Source organism: Ascaphus truei, chromosome 2 (assembly GCF_040206685.1).
Source record: "Ascaphus truei isolate aAscTru1 chromosome 2, aAscTru1.hap1, whole genome shotgun sequence".
NCBI lineage: Eukaryota > Metazoa > Chordata > Amphibia > Anura > Ascaphidae > Ascaphus > Ascaphus truei.
In genome coordinates this window covers 320,512,285-320,531,833 of record NC_134484.1, presented here as the reverse complement: position 1 = coordinate 320,531,833, position 19,549 = coordinate 320,512,285, and the positions used below count along the sequence as shown (strand labels likewise).

At 38.8% G+C, this 19,549-nt stretch overlaps 1 protein-coding gene across 6 annotated transcripts in view; it reads left to right on the top strand.

Annotated features, from left to right (window-relative positions):
• The window catches only part of PDE1C (phosphodiesterase 1C), a 1,267,836-nt gene that overhangs the window by 1,087,217 nt on the left and 161,070 nt on the right, over positions 1-19,549 (top strand). For all 6 annotated transcript variants that reach the window (XM_075586551.1, XM_075586550.1, XM_075586552.1 and 3 more), the window contains 3 exons: positions 5,544-5,672; positions 12,053-12,154; positions 14,620-14,740. In XM_075586551.1, coding sequence (XP_075442666.1) covers positions 5,544-5,672; positions 12,053-12,154; positions 14,620-14,740 — 352 coding nt within the window. The remainder of the gene's footprint in view (positions 1-5,543; positions 5,673-12,052; positions 12,155-14,619; positions 14,741-19,549) is intronic.

Sequence of the window (19,549 nt, the reverse complement as noted above, 5' to 3'; positions counted from 1 at the left end):
GACCAGATATGCCTAAATATTACTTAGCATCCCATTTATAAACTTTTAGAGGTTGGTAGGCATGTGCTGGTATCAAACAATGGGTCGATATAGAGAATGCCATCACAAAAATTCCCTTACATAAGATTATTTGGTTACCTAAAAAACATAGACCTAAGGAATTATATAAACATCCTATAATTGGCTTTACTCTGGGGATATGGAACTCAACATTCAGGAAATTCAAATAAACTTCTTTTCCTTCTCCTCTGACTCCAATATTGCAAAATCTGGAATTTATTCCTGCATTGGCTTCAGATTTTTATGACCCATCAGAGTCTAGAGGTTGCCATAAAGTGGCCAATTTTTATTACCTGAATCAGATTAAATCTTTTTCACATTGCAAATCGGATTTTGATTTGGAACAAAATAGTAGATTTCAATACAGTACTTTCAAATTAGATATTGGATATCACAGCCAAATATTAAGAAAGCTGCAATACAATAAACTACACTTTTTGAGGATATCATTACTCTTTCTATATCTACTTCAGGTCTTATATCATCGATCTGCAATATACTTAGTCGCATCTATAATAACATACAACCTAAGTACTTTTCAGCTTGGGAAAGAGATGTGGGGCATACCATTTTTGATACTCAATGGTCTGAAATATGGTTTAAAGCATCTTCATCATCCATTTGTGTATATCTGCGTTGCCGCAAAGGCGGACAGCCTAATGGGCCTTCCCAAGAGCTGCTCCCCTATGCACAGGACCAGCATACTAAGGGTTAACATTTGCTTGTACTTTGTGGAACGTCCACCCCACCCACTGAAATGTTAATGAGCCAAGAGGACACAAAGAATTTTGTATTCACAGCTGCATTGAATCTCAACCACCCCAGTGTACATCTGCTTTGCCCCAAAGGCGGACAGCCTTTGGCGCAGCCGAAGGGCAACCAAAGGGTGTGAGCCGTTTGCTGATGTTTGGTGATGTTAAAGCTGCTCTATTTCAATCTGAAAGTCACAAGCCCTTAATCCCCTGTACCCAATTTTCCAACTCTATCTGTCCATGAAATGTCTGTGAATTGACTGTTTAACCCTATTCTTTTAATGTAACCATGTATTTTTACAACTCTATGCCCAAGACATACTTGAAAAGGAGAGGTAACTCTCAATGTATTACTTCCTTATAAAACATTTTTGTATAAATATTTTTTTTTTTAAATTGTACTCTTCATAGGGAAAATTCCTATAAGGTTATTTTTCATTGGTATTTGGTACCTTCCAGATTAAAACGAATATATCCTATAGCCTCAGAGATGTTGGCATAATTGTTCCATGGAAGGTTAATTTTTTCCATATATGCTGGTCTTGCTCTAAAATACAAACCTTTTGGATGCAAGTTTTGGAAATCATTAAGGAAATTACTGGTTTTAGTCTCCAGTTGTATCCTTTAGTGGTTTTGTTGGGTGCAGTAGATGTGGATAAAAAATACTGTATGTCCTTAAATCTAAGTCCATGTTTCTAATAACACATTTACTATTAAACACCAGATTTTGCATTGCTTCTAACTGGAAGAATGTATCGACATCAAATATGACACAAAGGTTGACTAGAGCATGGGAGATATGTGCTTTAGAAAGCATTACATTTTCCTTACGACAAAAACACTCTAAATTTATGGATAGCTGGTTTCTTTTCTTATCCTATTTGGAAATACATAACTCTATCATACAAGACCAGATGATGCTGGGAGTATATAGATTATAAAAATCATTTTACATTTTGTTTATTTTATATAAATGTAAAGATTTATTCTGAAATGAAGAGGTCACAGATATCGGGATGGTCTCTTAATTTGTTTTATGGCAATATCTGGTATTCTTCCAAGGTTCTTAGATAATATATGAGCTATGGTGTGGGGGTGGGGGGGGGCTGTGGAAGTGTAGGGGTAAAGTAGTTATTGATAAGTTTTTTTCATGAATTATTGTATTTACTGTATATTGTTTCATGTTATTCAAAAACTAATAAAACATTTTGAAAAAATGAATAAAAATAAAGTGCACTTTAGAAGCGGTTTGTCGCTATTCGGAGCTACTAGAAAAGGGCCCTCTGTCTTGGCTAGCAGGTTTTATATCACTATTTTTCCTTGATGACTATTTTACAGAAAGGTGCTTTTGCAAACACCACCTCAACTCATTCTTACATCAAGCAAAAGAGAGTAGAAAACAATCGAGCCACTCCCATATTTCCTGTTACCTTGTTTACAAACTAACTTGTATAAAAGGCATATATCACTCCCTTTAAAGCATGAAACATGGTTGTTCCAGTGGTTTATTTTAGTACCTCAAGGAACTGCATCTTTTATCCATCTTTCCCTCTTTCAGAATTAACTACGAGTCCAGTAAACATCATACTTTTTGACATACAGTACTGTAGACACTTATGACGTGCACTGTATTGCATTCTAAATCTTCTCATATTGTATACAGTTGAAACAGCTCTCAGGTAACAGCTGCACAATCAGAATGGTAAAGGAAAGCTTCCATTCCTTATGTTGGATGGTTGATCCATTTCACTGATCACTGCTCAGATATTATCCAAAACCCTATGTTGCTGCTGGCTCTCCTGTACAGATGGGATTAAAACATATTCTCAGCCATAATAACATCATGAAGGTGATGACCAAATCAACAGAATACATTTTTTGGAATATGTTAGAAAGCTGACTGAATGCTTAGTGTACCTTAAAGCAAATAACTTCTTGCAAGTGAGAAAAAATCACAAGTTTAAACCATAGAGCCTTGGAATATTTTGACATGAAAAACCATAAACATATTAAAAATACCAGGATTTATATGCCTATTCCTACTAGCTGTGAGAAAAGCTATCTTTCTAAAGTGGATCCCGAGCACCCTCTCCCCTCCCCTCCCCAACACTCTCCCAAGCAATACAGTACTGTACATAACGAAATTAATGAACCTTGATTTATCGGATATTAACATTGAAAGAATAAGGACAGGTGAATGGTTTAATAAGGAATGGGGTGTTTTTATGGCAAATGGAATTACCTAAAAAAGGGGCAATTAAACAAAAACACAGCAGGTGGAAGGGTTAATCAAATAAAGGGAAGGGATAATGCTCTCATAAGAGGTGACTACCGGCAATCTTAAAATTTGCTCTCTTACAGTCCATTTGTTCTTTACAAATAAACAATAATAATGTTAAAACTGATGTAAAAAAATTGATGTTGAATTTCCTTTGTATTTGTTCTTTATTTGTTTATACTTTTAGTTCCACTGTCTTCTTTTTCTTTTCTTTCATTTGGTTTTATGGGATTTTGTACTTTAATTTATAATGTGATATCAGACATTTGCTGGTGTCTGTACAATGCAAGAGCCAGCATTCAGAGTCATAAAAGTAAAGATATGTCTGTATCCAAACAATATGAAACTGTACAACAGGGGATTATCCGAATTCCAATGGGTGTGTTTAACAATGTAGAAAAAATGCCTGTAACAGAAAATGACTTATATGTACAAATAAAGTTAATTGCTTACTGATGTACAGTATACTAACTGTGAGAATAATAAAAAATCCTTCGATAAAACATATTGAGAAAAAATAACAGGTTTTTTTTGTTTTAACATAAAAAATATGTATTTGACAGTTGTAGCTCTAAAGGTGTTAGAACATTAAATTAATTTAGGTGTATTTGAAATATATATTTTTTCTGGATTGTGTTACTGTATGCTTAATAACCTCTGGATTGTGGGATTACAAAGGAAGTACACACAAATTAGGTTTATTTGAATGTCAATTATAGTGTCTCTATATAGAATGCCTATAATCCAAGATATCTATTTGGTAGAGTGCCCATGTACTTATACACCTCAACATAGACTAACTGATACTGCACATAGAGAGATACCTGTGAACACACTTCATAATATCCGCTATGGTACCTAACTTCTAACTGTATGTACAGTATAGCTTTATTTATATGGCGCCATCCATGTGCATAGTGCTTTAAAGCTGTAATACACAGCTCATAATAGGAAGAAGTACTTCATGCATAAAAGTAGACATTAAGAAAAGGAATCCCTGCCCCGAAGGGTTTACAAGCTCATGTAACCAGTATGGCATACAAGGGGTTAACCTCCCCTCAGAGAGGGGGACCTATCCTTCTACTTGGGGAACCTACCTTTACCCCCAACAACCAACCTCCCTACCACCACTCGCCCAACACACCTAACTCCTCTCTGTAGGAATGGCTAGGCTAATAGACCTGGTGGCAGTTTCTGTCGATTCATGTCTTCATGACTATGGTTAACGTAATCTGTATTTATCTATTATGTCAGATACATGTACAGTATATACTGCATATACTGTAAATATATACCTTGCTTCTTCGGGTTTGGAGAGAAAATAGCGAAAATGAAGATAAAGTGTGAGCTATTCTGTACTTTCTTTGTCTTTGCCTCACTAGTTTTCAAGATATTTCCAATCATTTTTATTTTGATATAGATCAAATTTGAAAAAAAAAATGTGACTGAAGAGGTCTGAATATTTTTTTTTTATCAGTGCAGCACCTGCCCCTCAGTATATATTGATTATGCTCCAAAGACGCATTATATACAGTACATTAACTCCGTAAACAATTAACTACAGCTGAAACTACCTGATAAATGTTGCATATTTATGGTAGGTATCATAAAATAGCCTTTCAAGAAGCTGCATTGGAAAATCAATAAACATTTTCAAGAAAAAGTAGCAATAAAGAAAGTCAATTTGAGTGGAAATGCATTGTTATGTGGAAGCATGGTGCAAACATAAAATATGGGGTAAACAAGAGATAAATACATTTCCATTTGTTAGCTATAGTAAAAATCCATAAAAATCCTTAAGAATTTGATCTTTTTTAATTGTTTAATTATTCGTGACTTGGATTTCAGTGATGTTTCATGGCAGCTTTTGTAAATAGGCTCCAAAAAAAGACCTTCCCATTGCAATTAAAGTTGTGCTCAGGGCATTTTGCAAGGACTCTAGTTGCGTCAATGCATTCAGTTACTTTGACAATCTTTTGCCCAACTTACATCAGTGCAATAAGAAGAAATACGCATCAGCTGCAAATATTATGAAGGGATTTATCAAATGTGGCAAAAATAGATCACAGTCAGATACACTAGAACATAGTATATCAGCTTAATATAACCACTACTATAACTACTTTAAGGTTATCAAGAGATAACTTTCCTATCTAGGTTTCAAATTAAAAGTAAACATAAAATATCCCTATCGCTTACACTTACATACTGTATGTCAATTCTACATATTGCACCAAATACAGATATACTGTATGCCAGCCTCATAGTTTCAGGTGAAGCATTAAAATACTTAGCAGGTACTCATTTTTGGAGCAATTGAATTGGTTACGTTAATTGTAAAAACATACAAAAAGGTAAATGATTAATTTATAAGCTCGAAGTTATTTTTCAAATGAAAAAAAAAAGTGTAGTCTTTTTTTAGTCTTTATTAATGTATTGCTTCTTATTTTCAGGTCAGATTCAGCCGTTCTCTACAACGATCGATCTGTACTTGAAAATCATCATGTCAGTGCAGCATATCGCCTCCTTCAGGATGATGAGGAAATGAATATTCTATATAACCTCACCAAGGATGACTGGAGGTGAGAGGCCCGAACAGTAAAAATGATTATTGCTGGTAAATTCTACTGACACACATATGGAATTCATGATTGTACCGTAGTTTATCCTAGTGCACTTGAAATCTATGGGCCAACTTGGAATAAGCACATTGGTTCAAAACAAATGGGCTTCTGACTTTCCAACTTGGAAATTCCCATGAACACTTGATAAATTGCATCTCAAAATGAAACCTAATTTAAGTATTAGGCCTACTGTACCATTACAGTTCTAAAGCTTATCATGTGTTAAGGGAAGGAAGGCACTTCTACTGGCATATTGGATTTCCAGAGTGGTTTTGAGTTTAAATTTGTAAAAAAATAAATAATAAGAAACAAACTGATACCAGGGATTACATCATCATTCAAGGCAAGACCACCAGGGGGTATATGTGGGACCCACACTACCATCTGAAACACAACACATGCCGCAGTGGGGGCCTCAGTTGAGAGGAGGGGACCACACCTGAATCAGAGACTTTTGGGTTGTTTCCGCTTCTGATTTGGGCCCTTAGATCAGAGCTGAGTTTGGTTAAACTCTGATCTAGAGAGTTGGAGAGGGCTCTGATTTTGTCCCTTGAATCACACACCCTCATTATTTGTAAAGTCAATTTACAATACATTTCTCAAGGGTATTACTACAGTTACAATATATACAATGATATAATCCAGGGGTGCGCATAGTTTTTTTGCTGCGCCCCCCTGTGTCCCGGTCCTTGCACTCACACCCCCCCTCTTGAGTGACGTCATATCACATGACCCCCGCGGCGGCATTTGATGCCTCGTTGTCATGGCGACATGACCAGAAGCCGGTTGAATCCTGGTAAGTTGAGGTTGCAGAGGCCTCGCACGGTCCCCCGGCATTTAATTTAAATGCCTCGGGGAAGAGCACGGGACCTCTGCAACCGTCCGCGCCCCCCCAGTTTGTGCACCCCGGATATAATCTACAGTAGGTTCTGGTCTTTAAGTAAAAATCCTTAAAATGGAAAAACACCCTGGTGCATAAGCATCTGCTGGCATTAGAAACTATTTTTGAAGCTTACATGCATGGTCATATACTGTATTGTATTACCACAGCCTTTCTAAAACTTCTTGGTGTAATTTATTCCATTAACCACACTTATTGACCACAGTCAATAATTCTAGTTCAACTTTCTAGTAGCTGGATTGGTCTTGAAAAACTGTGACAAAATGGGCCCTAGAGATTGCCATAGAGCATGTATTGTATATCAAAACAAAAGTGTAGCAATTCTGGGGAACATTTTCTGAACCATACTATATGTATCAAAGGAAAAATTCCCACTGAAATAGGACTTTTTTGTTTCATACATATAGTGCAGATTTCTTTGCTGCAGAAATGCACCACTTTTGCCTTGATAAATATGGCTAGCAGCCATGCTTTTAAGCAGATATGCTTTTAAGTATATATGTTTCAAGTATTTATGAAGTTTAAAAAGGAAGTTCAAAAAGAAGTGGAAAAGTGGACATCACCTACTGCTTCTGATTCCTGCTTTTGATCTACGTTGGAAAAGAGGATATCATCTATCTAAGACTGCACATCTCAACACTTAACTATTGCTGTGATGCCGCCTTTATTTTTTATATTTGCTGCAACCGCACTTATTTTCAAATTATGCACTTCCTTCCACCAGTCTCCTTATGTCTCTAACTCTATTCATATATCTCCATCTCTCCTTTCTTCCCCACTTCTCAGTTCACATGAACTCCTTTCTTACCTGCGTCCTCTGTCACCACACAGCTATACCTCCCGCACTAAAACACACCCCTACAAATCATCCTCACACATCCTCTTTCTATCCATGCTTCTCCTCCTTGCTTCTGGGGATATCTCTCCCAATCCTGGTCCCTGCCTTATTTCTACTTGCTCTCGTCCTCGCCTCCCACATACAACTTCTACTCCTTCTGGTGTTAACCCCTCCAACCTCATACCCATCCCCTGCCACCCTCCCTCCTCTCTCCCTTTCTCCTGTGCCCTTTGGAATGCTCGCTCCCTCTCTAACAAGTTCCTCTCTGTGCATGACTTCTTTCTCTCTCACTCCCTGCTTCTCTTTGCTATAACTGAGACCTGGCTCACTCAGTCTGACTCTGCTCTGGAAGCTGCCCTCTCTTATGGTGGCCTTTCCTTCTCCCACACTCCGCGCCTTGATGGCAGGGGTGGAGGTGTGGGGCTCCTGCTCTCCTCTCTCTGCCGTTACCGAACTATTCCTATTCCCCCCTCTCTTGCCTTTCCCTCCTTTGAGGTTCACACTGTCCAGATCTTCTCTCCTCTCCCTGTTCATGTGGCGGTCATGTATCGCCCACCTACCTCTACTCATCCCCCTTCTGCCTTTCTCTCTCACTTTGAATCCTGGCTCTCTTTCTTCCTCTCCTCAGACTCCCCTGTTCTTCTCCTTGGGGACTTCAATTGCCACATTGATGACCCCTCTCTCCCTTGGGCTTCCCGCTTTCTTTCTCTAACCTCTTCTTTTGGCCTTCAACAGTGGACTGCAGCCAGCACCCACAAGGATGGCCACTACTTAGACCTGGTTTTCACTAAAAATTTCTCTCTCTCTGATTTCTCCATTTCCCCTTTTCCTCTCTCTGACCATCACCTCATCTCATTCTCTCTATCTCGCTTCTCAACTTCTCCACCTCCATCTACACCCCGGTTCTGCAGAAACCTGCGCTCTATTCACTTACCTGACTTTGAGTCCACGTTACACTCCTCCCTCTCCTCTCTCAGATCTGCTACAGACCCTGACAAACTGGTCAGGAACTACAACTCTGCCTTGTCCTCCTCTCTTGATCTACATGCCCCGCTTTCTCTCTGCCGCACTCGCCCTTTTAACCCTAGACCCTGGTTAAATTCCCACACGCGCATGCTGCGTTCCTCCACTCGTTCCTCTGAACGCCTCTGGAGGAAATCTCATACTCTCGCAGACTTCCTTCACTACAAATTTATGCTATCCTGTTTCAACTCTGCCCTCTCGCAAGCTAAACAAGCCTACTTTTCTTCACTAATCAACATGCACAAGTCTAACCCACGCCGACTGTTCTCTGTCTTTGATACTCTACTCAAACCACCCTCCGCTGCCTCTCCTTCCTCCATCTCCGCTCAGGAATTTGCTGACTATTTTAAGGAAAAGGTGGAATCCATACGTCAGAACATCCCCTCTGTTTCTTCCTCCCATCCTACACCTCTTCCTAACTCTCCTCCTGCCTTCCTTGACTCTTTTTCCACTGTCTCAGAGGAGGATGTGTCGCTGTTGATCGCCTCTTCTCCCTCTACCACTTGCCCTCTTGACCCCATTCCCTCCCATCTCCTAAAACCTCTTGCTCCTACTATAATCCCTACGCTCACGCACATTTTTAACTCCTCCCTCTGCTCTGGAACCTTTCCATCCTCCTTCAAACATGCAACAGTCATACCATTACTCAAAAACAGCAAGCTTGACCCTACCTGTCTTTCTAACTATCGGCCTGTCTCCCTCCTGCCTTTTGCCTCTAAACTCCTTGAACGTCTTGTATTCGCTCGCTTGCTCCATTTTCTCAACACCTATTCTCTCCTAGACCCTCTACAATCTGGCTTCCGTACTGCTCACTCCACGGAAACAGCCCTCACTAAAATAACTGACGACCTCCATGCTGCCAAAGACAGAGGTCATTACACTCTGCTCATATTACTCGACCTCTCTGCAGCATTTGACACCGTGGACCACCCTCTTCTCCTTCACATTCTCCATACTCTTGGCATTCGGAACAAAGCTCTATCCTGGATCTCATCCTACCTCTCCCATCGTACTTTCAGTGTCTCTTCTGCTAATACCTCCTCCTCCTCTATTGATCTCTCTGTGGGGGTACCCCAGGGCTCTGTCCTGGGACCTCTTCTCTTTTCTCTGTATACACTCTCTCTAGGTGACCTAATAACATCTTTTGGGTTTAATTATCACCTCTATGCTGACGACACACAAATATATTTCTCAACACCCGACCTTACACCTACTGTACAAACCAAAGTTTCTGAATGTCTCTCTGCTATATCATCCTGGATGGCCCTCCGCCGCCTTAAACTCAACATGGCTAAAACAGAGCTCATCATACTTCCTCCCAAACCTGGCCCTACTACCTCCTTCCACATTACTGTTGGAACTACGATCATTCACCCAGTAGCCCAAGCACGCTGCCTTGGGGTCACACTCGACTCCTCTCTCACATTTGCCCCTCACATTCAAAACATTTCTAAAACCTGTCGCTTTTTCCTCCGCAATATAACAAAGATACGCCCTTTCCTCTGTTGCTCGACTGCTAAAACTCTGACTCAGGCCCTCATTCTCTCCCGTCTTGATTACTGTAACCTCCTGCTGTCCGGCCTTCCTGCCTCTCACCTGTCTCCCCTACAATCTATCCTTAACGCTGCTGCCAGAATCACTCTACTCTTTCCTAGATCTGTCTCAGCATCTCCCCTCATGAAATCCCTCTCCTGGCTTCCGATCAAATCCCGCATCTCACACTCCATTCTTCTCCTCACTTTTAAAGCTTTACACTCTTCTGCCCCTCCTTACATCTCAGCCCTAATTTCTCGTTATGCACCATCCAGACTCTTGCGTTCTTCTCAAGGATGTCTTCTTTCTACCCCCTTTGTATCTAAAGCCCTCTCCCGCCTTAAATCTTTTTCATTGACTGCCCCTCACCTCTGGAATGCCCTTCCCCTCAGTACCCGACTAGAACCCTCTCTATCCACCTTTAAGACCCACCTTAAGACACACTTGCTTAAAGAATCATATGAATAGGACTGTGGCTATTCTGAACACATGGCACATAAAGCTTGGCCCCCTGCAGATGCACTTACCAGAACTCCCTCCTACTGTCTCTGTACGTTCTCCCTACCTACCAATTAGACTGTAAGCTCCTCGGAGCAGGGACTCCTCTTCCTTAATGTCTAAAGCACTTATTCCCATGATCTGTTATTTATATTATCTGTTATTTATTGGATTACCACATGTATTACTGCTGTGAAGCGCTATGTACATTAATGGCGCTATATAAATAAAGACATACAATACAATACAATACAATGCCCCAATAACTTTATTTCTTTAGTGTTTTTAGATTATGCTTGGTGAAAATACGGTGATCTTTTGTTCTTCAGATTCAATACTAGTTCATAAGCACTGAACTAGAGCCGTATTGTGTGAAAATTCAAATTCCGACACAGGTTCCTTTGCAGTTCCAATATATTTATTGTTGAGTCATTATTCAAAACCAAGCTTCAGTTAGCAGGAATAAGATGTTACAGGTTACAGGTTAGAGTGAGAGAAAAGTGTATTTGGTTAGCTGTTTCTCATCTGTTTTGAGGTAATTTTTCTCAAGCATGGCTTTTTTCTAACTACAAATTAACCTTTTCATTTTAGGCTTGTTTGTACTGTATAAAGAAAAAAAAGCACAAAGCATATACAGTATTCATTATTGAAGGCCATATATCTGCTGTCTGTGTACCGGACCCTGACTATCTAACTGCGGTGTACCCCCACTAGCACCAAGCAAAGATGTTTCAATTTGCACTGTGTGAATCCTTGTCTCACCATTTTCACAGATCATGCAAAACTAACCCCTTAAATGGCTTTTTCAATGAAGCTGACCTTTGAACCCCAAAAATCTATCTACACTTGGGAAATATGAGTTCACAAAAACAACAATTTAGCTCAACAATGTATTTAAAATGGGATTTCTGTTAACCTAAAAATATTACACTCATCATACAGTAGCTTCTATAAAGGAACAACATTTTTTAACCTGAATATCAGTGATTTAAAAATATATTTGTCATATTTGGATACATTCAAATAATAATCTTTTTATGCACAGTTTTTATTTAGTGCAGTTTGAACGTAACTTTTGTAATTTCATTCTACTGATATTAATGAAGCCTTGTGCAGTATAATAAATAAATATGAACCGTAAATGTTTGGTTGTATAATACATTTGGTTATCACAATACGATGTTACCTGATTGCATGATATAGAATGTATTCTTTTTTTTTAAACTACGAACTTCAGGGAAAGGTAACTGTCAGTTTGTCTCACAAAAAAAAATGTAGAACTGTTTTCTAATAGAAAATATCCTCAAAAAATGCTTTGGTCCTTCGTGCAATTCATCTTTGCCAGAGTTAATCTTCTGAATAACTTGCTCAAACTGGGTTTGTTATTTAAGAATGAGCTTACCTCCCTCATAATAGAGATATCTTGAAGGGGTTTGTGACACATATGGTCAGCAGTGGAAATGTCACAAATAATTAGCACATGTAGAAGAAAAATAATCTCTTACAAATTATTATTATTTTTTTTGCCTTGTGACTACCCCAAAGGGATTTCCGGACTATGGTGATTGAGATGGTGTTGGCCACTGATATGTCCTGTCACTTCCAACAAATCAAAGCAATGAAGAATGCTCTGCAGCAGCCAGAAGGGTGAGTAACCTTGTAATGTCCTATGGTGAATGGCTATATCAAAAGGTAGCAGTCTGTCATTTGTTTTGCACTTCAAACATATCTTCTAAGGGTTACAAGAAGTCCGTGTCTGCTTATTTCAAAGTCTTTTTGAAGGACTAAAGAGCAGAGTTCGCATGCCCGAGATTGTGCTCACACAAGCTGGCACACACACACAGCTACTGTATAACTATGAAATCATATTTATGGTAGTAAAAAAAAAAAGCAACTTGCTTTTACTTAACATCTCTGTTCATATCCTGAATGTGTCACTTAAAGAAGCAGTTACACATAATGTCATAGGCATTTTTTTTTATAGACAACTTAGACTTTCTTCCGTGTATACAATAATTTAAAATCTTCCACTTCTTTGGCTAACGATGACAACAGAATTAGATAAAAGAAAACCTTGAAAGAAAAAAGTCTGGATCAGCAATGTACTTGTATATACAACAGTTTGCAGTGTTAACACAAATGACATGATGAGACAGGAATAAGATACATGAGTAAAAAAAAATTGTGATTACAAACTATTGACTTTTTTATTCTCAAATATTTGTATGCATTCAATTTGGGTAAAATGAGAACCCACACACAGTCCCACTCATGGTGTTTTTAATACATAACTTGAATATTTATGAATATCTGAAATATATCATTATAACTTATAAGGCAAGAGAGTTGGAATGAGCTTTCAGAGGCATGCACAGTTATACCCAACATTGTTATTCCAGTTGGCGCGTTGCAGCGGGACATAATGTAAACAATGCACCAGCAGGGAGCATTGTTTTAAATCAGACGCGCTTGAGAAAGGTGCAAAACTAGCCTGCTGCAGATGTAGCACCAGGACAAGCCGTGAGACTGCGACCATGACTGCCCCGGTGCCTGAGGATTATTGCTGCGGGGGTCCGATATTGAAGCATGGACCCCTCTGCAGTGTAACCGTGGCAACCCTATCTCCAAAGCAACAGCTTTAAGACCATACATGTCTTGCTACATATGTATTTCACCCGTGGGAGCACAACAGCGGATACAATAATTTGGGCCACATCTGTATCTGCCTCAGTCACAATACATACAGTATATTTTAGGGGAAAATTGAGTTAAAAACCAGTGTCATTTTGGAAGAACCACTTTACTTTTGGTATCACATGTACCAACCATTAGGTTAGCAGATCTTTATCACAGTGAATCATTTTACTGCTGTCATTCTATCACACTAATCTTATATATACAGTAAGAGATAACAAGGGAGATGTGTCCAAGTGACTTAATGCTGAGCTCGGTACAGTATACCCTTTAACAAACTAAACATTACTAATACTAGTTGACCCCATGAGAGCAATTTCAAACCTGCATGCAAGTATGTATGTATGTATGTATGTCTTTATTTATATAGCACCATCCATCTACATGTAGTAGCTGTTCACAGCAGTAATACACGTGACACAATAATATAACACATAATGGGAATAAGCGCCTCAGACATAAAAGTAAGCCGAGGATTTATGTTAATGAAATCCTGTTCAAGATCACCGTTCTCAGTTCTCACAAACATTATTTAAGTAAGAACCCTGTAATGAGCTTGTGGATTTGTAATTACTAGCAGGAGCTGCTGTAGTATTACACTTTAATATTTGAGGAAGGCAAAATCAATATCTAACAGAGCAGGAAACAGATACAGTAATCTTAGGAGCAGACAGCTATTTTGCAGCAGTTATCTTCTCAACATGAGGGAAGGATACTTCGAAGCTTTTAAAATACAGTACAATTGCAAAGTGAGCCACAGACATAGTGTATCCGCAGTAAGGCTGTAATTTGTTGGAACCGCTACCTCTTCCTCTATAGTACTTATTTTACCCTCACATGCTATATTTTTACAAGTTTCCTAACTCCAATTTTTGCCAAACGTCTATCCAAATACCTCTCATTCTCTCAATACAATGGCTGCATTAACATAGTAACAACAAGAATCATTCTTATATAGCTCTGCAGTATATAGAGCACTGTATTTGAAAGAAACAAGTCTCTACTCTATTGAGCTTAAAATCTAATTGTGATGCCTGAGTCAAAGGTTAATTCAATTACTTCTCCAAGGTTAGAAGTTTTAATCTAATATTGACACTGAGCTACTCCTCTTCCCAGACCAATTCTTAGATGGAAGAAACTGTTATATTATAGTTATGGGCGACATCACAAAATGTAGCAATTATTTAATGGCAACCTAAGTCAAACTGTTTATTATGGCTATAAACATCAAGGGGGTGAAAAAGCTTGATATTGTGTGGATGCAAGATATTATACAGCTGGTGGTTACTGGTTATATCAACCTGAAATGACCTAGTTGAAGCTACAATTTGCCCTATAGCCTAGCTAACATAGTGTTCTGTTTTTTTTTTTTACTCTGCTTACAAGCCATTAACTTGTTCAGTCATTTGAATTTACAGGATCGACAAACCGAAAGCTTTATCCCTGTTGTTGCATACGGCAGACATAAGCCATCCAGCGAAAGCCTGGGATCTCCATCATCGGTGGACCATGTCGCTTCTAGAAGAATTCTTCAGACAGGTACTGAGTGATTTTATACTAAGAAAATCTTAGTTAAACGTGCATTTGAGAAATTAAAAATCTGGAGGGTCACAGTGCTATATGTGAGTGTTTGCATGCCTATCCCTCACTGGAAGTCAGGGGATTTGTTGCCTTTATGAGCATAAACCTTACTTTTTAATTTGTAAACCAACACTTATTTTAAAGAAGACTGATGTATATGAGACTGGGCCATCACTTGCACTATACATCACCATAATCATACCATTTATCAGGAAAGACTTATGAACCTCAACATGCACAGCTTGGAGAAGAGAAGAGAGGGATAACGATAAAAACTTTAAAATATATAAAGGAATTCAACAAGGTACAGCAGGAAGGCATATTTTGTAGAAAGAAAACTACTATAATAAGAGTATATATACCGTGGGAAAGGAGGGGGAGGGGTAGGATAGGTAAAGGAACCTCTGCTCAAGCTGAATTAAAGTAAAGCGTAGATAAGGTGCTAGACTGAGAATGTATTGATAAATGAACCAGAAGAGAAAGAACTCAGTTTAAAGTAGCACTCTATTATCTGTAGTAGGATAGTGTGGTTGATTTAAAAATATATCTTTATTGAAAAGATAAAGAGGAACGTAGGGGTTAGGCAAAATACCTGCAGCTGACTCACCCCAGCATCAGTGGAACTCTGAGTCTACTGCTCACAGCAACTGTCAGCATGGGGGTTTAATACAAGGATCCACTGTAAGAAAGACAGAGCTGTACACTCCTAACAGGGGTTAGGCAGAACAGTTACAGCTGACTTGCCAATTAGCAGAATCTTTCAAACTAAGTTACAGACCATCACCCTCCTACTATGCAGCATACTCTGCTGCTCTAAACTATATCAAATAGCAATTGAAACTAATCCGCCTGTGTACACTACGTTCCTCTTTTGGCCAGGGGGAATGCAACTACTCATCTATTAGCACATCTGACACTGTCATCTCTAGACTGCTAACAGCGGTCTAATCAATGGTAGCAACCTGCTACAGCTGGCACTTTTCCAGCTATTAGACACAAGTTGGCATCACTATATGTGAAACACTCTGAGTCATCAGACAGTGTCCATTGATCTTTTTATTCCACTCCATGCACCAATATTTTAACATTTAATTCAATAAAGATATATTTTTAAATCAACCACACTATCCTACTATAGATAATAGAGTGCTACTTTAAACTGAGTTCTTTCTCTTCTGGTTCATTACTATAATAAGAGGTTATTCTTTGAACATGGGGAGTGGGAGATTCGGGGGGAATATGAGGAAGTATTTTTTCATGGATTAAGTATTAGAGTCCTTGAGTAGCCTCCCAAGGAAGGTGTTGATGATTTCATTGAAATCCCTTTAACCATAACGTGGAAAAAAATATTGTTAGAACTCTGTTTTTTCCTCTACAAATACAGTATTAAGTGCCAGAAATGTGCTGCCAGGATTGTACACCTAGGGTGGCTGAATGAATATCTCTGAAGTATAACTTTAAAAGCCTTCAAAAGCAGTTAAAAAAAAATCAGTTTGCTGAGTAATTAAAATACTCTGCATACAAGTCAAGTGTTCCAGTTCTGGTTCAGTGAGAGGTGCAAAGGAGAAAGTGGTAACTTACACAAAGTGCTCCTGTATTAAATGTTCACGGACCAAAATACTCGCTCAGTAGCTATACTGAATATCTGGACTGTACAGAGCTTAGTCATTCAATTGCTGCTCCATTACTAATGAGCATTGTATCCATATAAAGTAACTATAATAGCTATAATGACTTCCCTTGGAAATGCTACTGATCTACTATTATGCTACTCTCCATATCTCAGCACTTTCTGAGAGTTACAGTACCACTCTCTCATTTGCACCGCTCACTGAACCACTGTATATACAGTACATTCACACATTTCTTTTGTTGTCTGTCTGTCACCACTTATCTCTCAGGGGACCTTCTTATTAGCACAGAGTACCTAGGCACACATGGTGTTATGCTATATGGTACACACCAAATACAGATACCCATCAGATTAAACCGTGCAGACGCAGCTGTAGTAGTTTTTAATCATGTTTATTTAGTCCTCTCCTTATTTGCTCTTTATTTTAGATTCTATTAAAAGTTATATTTTATTTTACTTCATTCTGTTGAGGTTTCCTTTTCGAGTGCATCACATTTGGAACCCTTTCGTAAATATTGTTCAGTTCAACAGTTCCCAGATAGCACCCCTCCAGTACTAGAATTTATATTGAGCTGAGCAGACACCTCTCTATTATTGCTACAGAACAGTATTTGCTACAATAAAAAATATTTTAATTGATAAATAACAATTATTTTGGGCTGTGTGCAAATAAATGTACACAGTTATCCATTAGTTTATTATAGAATATTAGAATTCGAAAGACATGCCCTCTACCTGTGTATTATTGCAATTATTATAAGGAGTCACATAGAATTTTGATATTGAATATTGCTTCATTTTGTAGGCACCAAGGAGCCTAATTTATGAGCACTGTGTGAAAATCATCTATTCAACCTTATGAATATGTTCTTTCCATGGAAATCATTTTTGTTGTCAGTACTGTACATTCTGTTCATACAGTGTGAACATCATTTATTTAAGTCCCATGGGTGTTCTGCTGGAAGGACATACTGTACTGTATTTGTAAAGGTGGTGCAAGTTGAAATTACACTGTGAGTGATGAAATGTAAGCAGTTAATCATTGATAGCAGTAGGAGAAAATACTACTTGTCAAAAACAAAAGTAAGTAAATTGGGAAAAAGGTTGACATTCAATTTACATCGATAGTTCAAGGTCATGAAACTGGCAGAAGAGCAATGTCCTGAAAGAATACATACTGTAGAGTTGGAGCTACAGATTCCTATAATTCAGGGGCATCTTTACAATGTGCTGTGTAGTACCAATGTGTTTCTACTTTATTTCATAACCTGACTTGAAAATCTGGGAAACAAAACAGAGAGCCATGGAGATTTGTACAATGCTTACTTTAATGATTCAAAGAAAGTGAAGAGTATTAATTCCATCACTGAATGGAACAATGTCCTAGAAATATTTAAAAGCTAAGGATTTCAGAATTAACTGTGGGGAAATGTTATTCTATAATGTTATTTAATTTTAAAAAAGTATTATCATTGCTAAACTTTTGAATTTTATATTAAGTAAATAGTGTAAGTCACCAATCTAAACTATTATTACTATTTTTACTAAGAAGTACTGTAGTGCAATGCATTTATATCTGCAGAAGTTATGCTTATTTATGAGGTTCAAATATATAACATCTTTTGGCCCAGACAGTGTCATGAAAGACTATTGTTTTTCATATTGTATGTTTTAATTAATTAATTTATAAAATGTTTTACCAGGAAGTAATACATTGAGAGTTACCTCTCGTTTTCAAGTAAGTCCAGGCCATAGAGTTATGATGACAAATAATACATGGTTACAAATACATAGTTACATAAGTGAACATGGTATACATTATATACAAGACATTGCATCCACATTTAAAGATCAGATATATTACAGGGCTATGTAACAGTTACAGACCAGATTAAAATGTGAGACAGCTTTATTTTTGAAAGAATTTAGACTGGTGGCAGATGTGAGAGTCTCTGGTAGATTGTTCTAGTTTTGGTGTGCACTGTTAGAGAAGGAGGAGTGGACGGATACTTTGCTGAACCTTGGGATAGTAATCGCTTAATTAGGAGTGGACACATTTTTCCATGACTTTGGATAGTATTGGGAAAAGCGAGATTTGTCTGTCTTTTGATATAGTGTTTTTGTCCCCACTTTTGAAGATTGGGACAACTCTGGCAGTTTTACAGGTCGTAGGGATATGGCCAGCAGACAGAATAGAGTTTACTAGGGAAGCAATTGGTTTGGCAATGGCTGGGGCACCAAGTCGTAGGAACCTAGATTGTAGTAAGTCGGGTCCACATTGGCTGCTTAGTTTTAATTTGAGGAGCACTTGTGTAATCTCCTCTCCAGATACTGGGACAAATTTAAAATTGTGGACAGTGTTGTGACAGGGTGGGGCTATAGGTGTACTCTTATAATGGGGTTCATGTTTGTGGTGTGGGTTGCGTTTCGCATATAAGTTAGTAGCACACCCCACAAAGTAATCATTGAATGCATTTGCAATGTCAGTGGGATTTGTCAGAGTAATATCCTCCTTAGTGATATTACATGGTTGTTGATGATTTGATGTCACGGGAATATAGGAGTGCTCACCACAAACCGGACTGGACCGCGAGGCCGAGGTGGGGATACAGGAAAACCACCGCCCTACAGCCGCGTGAGCAGGTCCGGTAAGCAGAGTCGTGTAGATCGCCTTGTTCGGGAGAGGAGAGAGTAGAGTGGTAGAGGTACTTGCCAGATCCGGGGTAGGAGAGATCAGGAGTAGTCGGTGTCCAAAGCCAGGGTCGAGGAGAGGAGAAGGTAGAAGTCCGTTGAGCGAGCCGGGGTTCGAGGGTGCCAGAGATCGGGAGTCCAGGTTCAGGCTAGGGTCTGTGACGGAAGACAAAAGCAGACTGCGAAGTAGCTTGTAGCAAGCACAACTAGAGACTGACTATGCTCAGCAATCAGCTCAGGGCTGGAGGCACTAAATACTGACAGGAACCAATGAGAACCTCCAGCGGTGATGTCAGACGTAGGTAGAGCGCTGATAGGCTGAGGCAGGATGCAGAACAGGTGGGAACGGAACAATAACATTGGCGGCAGTAGAGATGGACATAGTAGCGCGTGCGCGCGACGCGCGCGACGGAAGGGGCGGGTTGAGTTCGCCGGACTGAAAG